We start from the raw sequence: 1,700 nt of genomic DNA, 5'->3' as shown, positions 1-1,700 counted from the left end.
TTTCGCACAAAATCCAAATACTACTTGATATGATGATACTCCTCAAGAAGCTTTGGAAGAAGTAAAATAGTGCAAGAAGATTTTGCTTGGAGCAAAAGTGTCTTCTTTAGATCAAGTGGAAACTTCCGCCCTATTGAGTTCTCCATTTATCAAGAATTAATTAGCAACTAAGGGTTTGTTTCAATATCCTTGTAGTTATATTCTATAGGAATCAGGCCTGATAGCACATCTAGTGCATAGTTTTCTAAGAGCTCGTGGGCTTATTGGTTTGTAAAAAAACACATGGCGGTCCTTTTTTTTCGTAAAAAAACACATGGCGATCCTTTTTTTTCCTCTCATAGAGATTCGACATTAAGAGTGTTGGTTTAATATGAGCGATATCTAAATAAGTTGTCCAATCCATAAATCCAACAAAAAATTCAGCCTAAACTCTAAACTTAGAGAATGCATCATAGTTCTTCAATTTTTTTCGTGTTCTCTAACTATTTCCAAGCTAAGAAGGTAACAAAGCATTTACCAAATTTGGAATAGGGTTGATATGATGATTTTGACAAGTTAATAGAAAATGAGACGACTAGAGATGCTTTGAATCAAGAACTATTTCAAGCTACAAGTCGATTATTCAATATCTCCCTTGCTATATATATATATATATATATTTTAAGAAAAAAGCTCGATGAACTCGCGAGATTTAATCCAACGGTTTAGAAAGTGCTGGGACGTGGTGTTCACTTTGAAACCGCCGGATTTAATCCAACGGTTCAAAATCAGCGCCCGAGATTAGAAGGGGTAGGGTCATCAAGATAAGGGGGAAAAAAAAATAAATTCAAATTTCCCCCTTCTTGTCGTCCTCCCACCTCTTTCTCTAATTCCATTTCCATTCCCGCTTCGATCTCCAACGGCGAATGGCCGTCACGACCGACTCCGCTAGGGACGACGACGAGTGGGAGATCTGCAACGACAATGGCTTCGTCTACAAGCGCCGCCGCCGGCGGCGGACGGCGGCGGAGGCGGAGGAGGAGCGGCCGCCGCCGTCAGGCGAGACCGAGGCCGAGTTGAGGCGCCACCGGAGGGATCGGCGACGGCGGTGCCTCCTCGGCCTCCGGGAAAAGTACCGGAGAGAGCTGGAACAGTGGGAGACCTTGTCCTTCACCTTGCTGGACTTGACCTCCCCCATCCCCACCGCCCCCGCCGCTCCTCCTCCTCCTTCTCCGCCGCCACCTCCGCCGGAGCCTCCGGGCGGTGCTTTAGCGCCGTCGATTGATGATCTTCTCTCTCAGGTACCTGCAGTGATTGTTAACGAGAAAGCAATATCTCCACTTTTAGGGTTAGGGTTAGGGTTAGGGTTTTAGCGTAATTCTGTTTTAGTGGATGATTTGGGGCTTTCAGGTGGAGTCTCAGGAAGCGATTCTGCGGAAGGTATCGGAAATTTGCGACTCTGTGGAGTTGGTCTGCAAGGGACAGGAGGAGAGATTGGCGGAGTCTCTCATCAGCCTGCCAATTTGGGGAAGCCCTCGGTCTCTCATCGCTTCTTTATCAGACTAGTTTAACTGTAAAGGTTTTAACTCCAAGGGGCATGTCATGTTCCTTTGCCATTATATGTCTGTTGTTTTTACTCAACCGACTTGTGTATGTATATGTATGACTTGCCTGCTTTGTTTTGCAAGGAAATGAAAGCTATGGTGTTTGTTGCTCTTTAA

General features: G+C 45.2%; 1 protein-coding gene across 1 annotated transcript; it reads left to right on the top strand.

Moving 5' to 3' along the window:
• The first annotated feature begins 808 nt into the window (after positions 1-808).
• On the top strand, positions 809-1,700 carry LOC103722821 (PX domain-containing protein kinase-like protein). The gene is made up of 2 exons (XM_008813515.3): positions 809-1,280; positions 1,390-1,700. Exons 1-2 carry the CDS (start codon positions 906-908, stop codon positions 1,543-1,545), a joined length of 531 nt encoding a protein of 176 aa, XP_008811737.1. The 5' UTR covers positions 809-905; the 3' UTR covers positions 1,546-1,700.

The sequence above is a fragment of the Phoenix dactylifera genome, chromosome 10 (genome assembly GCF_009389715.1).
Source record: "Phoenix dactylifera cultivar Barhee BC4 chromosome 10, palm_55x_up_171113_PBpolish2nd_filt_p, whole genome shotgun sequence".
NCBI classification, from domain to species: Eukaryota; Viridiplantae; Streptophyta; class Magnoliopsida; order Arecales; family Arecaceae; genus Phoenix; species Phoenix dactylifera.
This window is presented reverse-complemented; position numbering and strand designations above follow the sequence as displayed.

Coding starts and splice junctions, on each gene's coding strand:
- LOC103722821 (XM_008813515.3), top strand. CDS start 906: ATGGCCGTCACGACCGACTCCGCTAGGGACGACGACGAGTGGGAGATC. Junction 1,281..1,389: donor TTGATGATCTTCTCTCTCAG/GTACCTGCAGTG, acceptor TGGGGCTTTCAG/GTGGAGTCTCAGGAAGCGAT.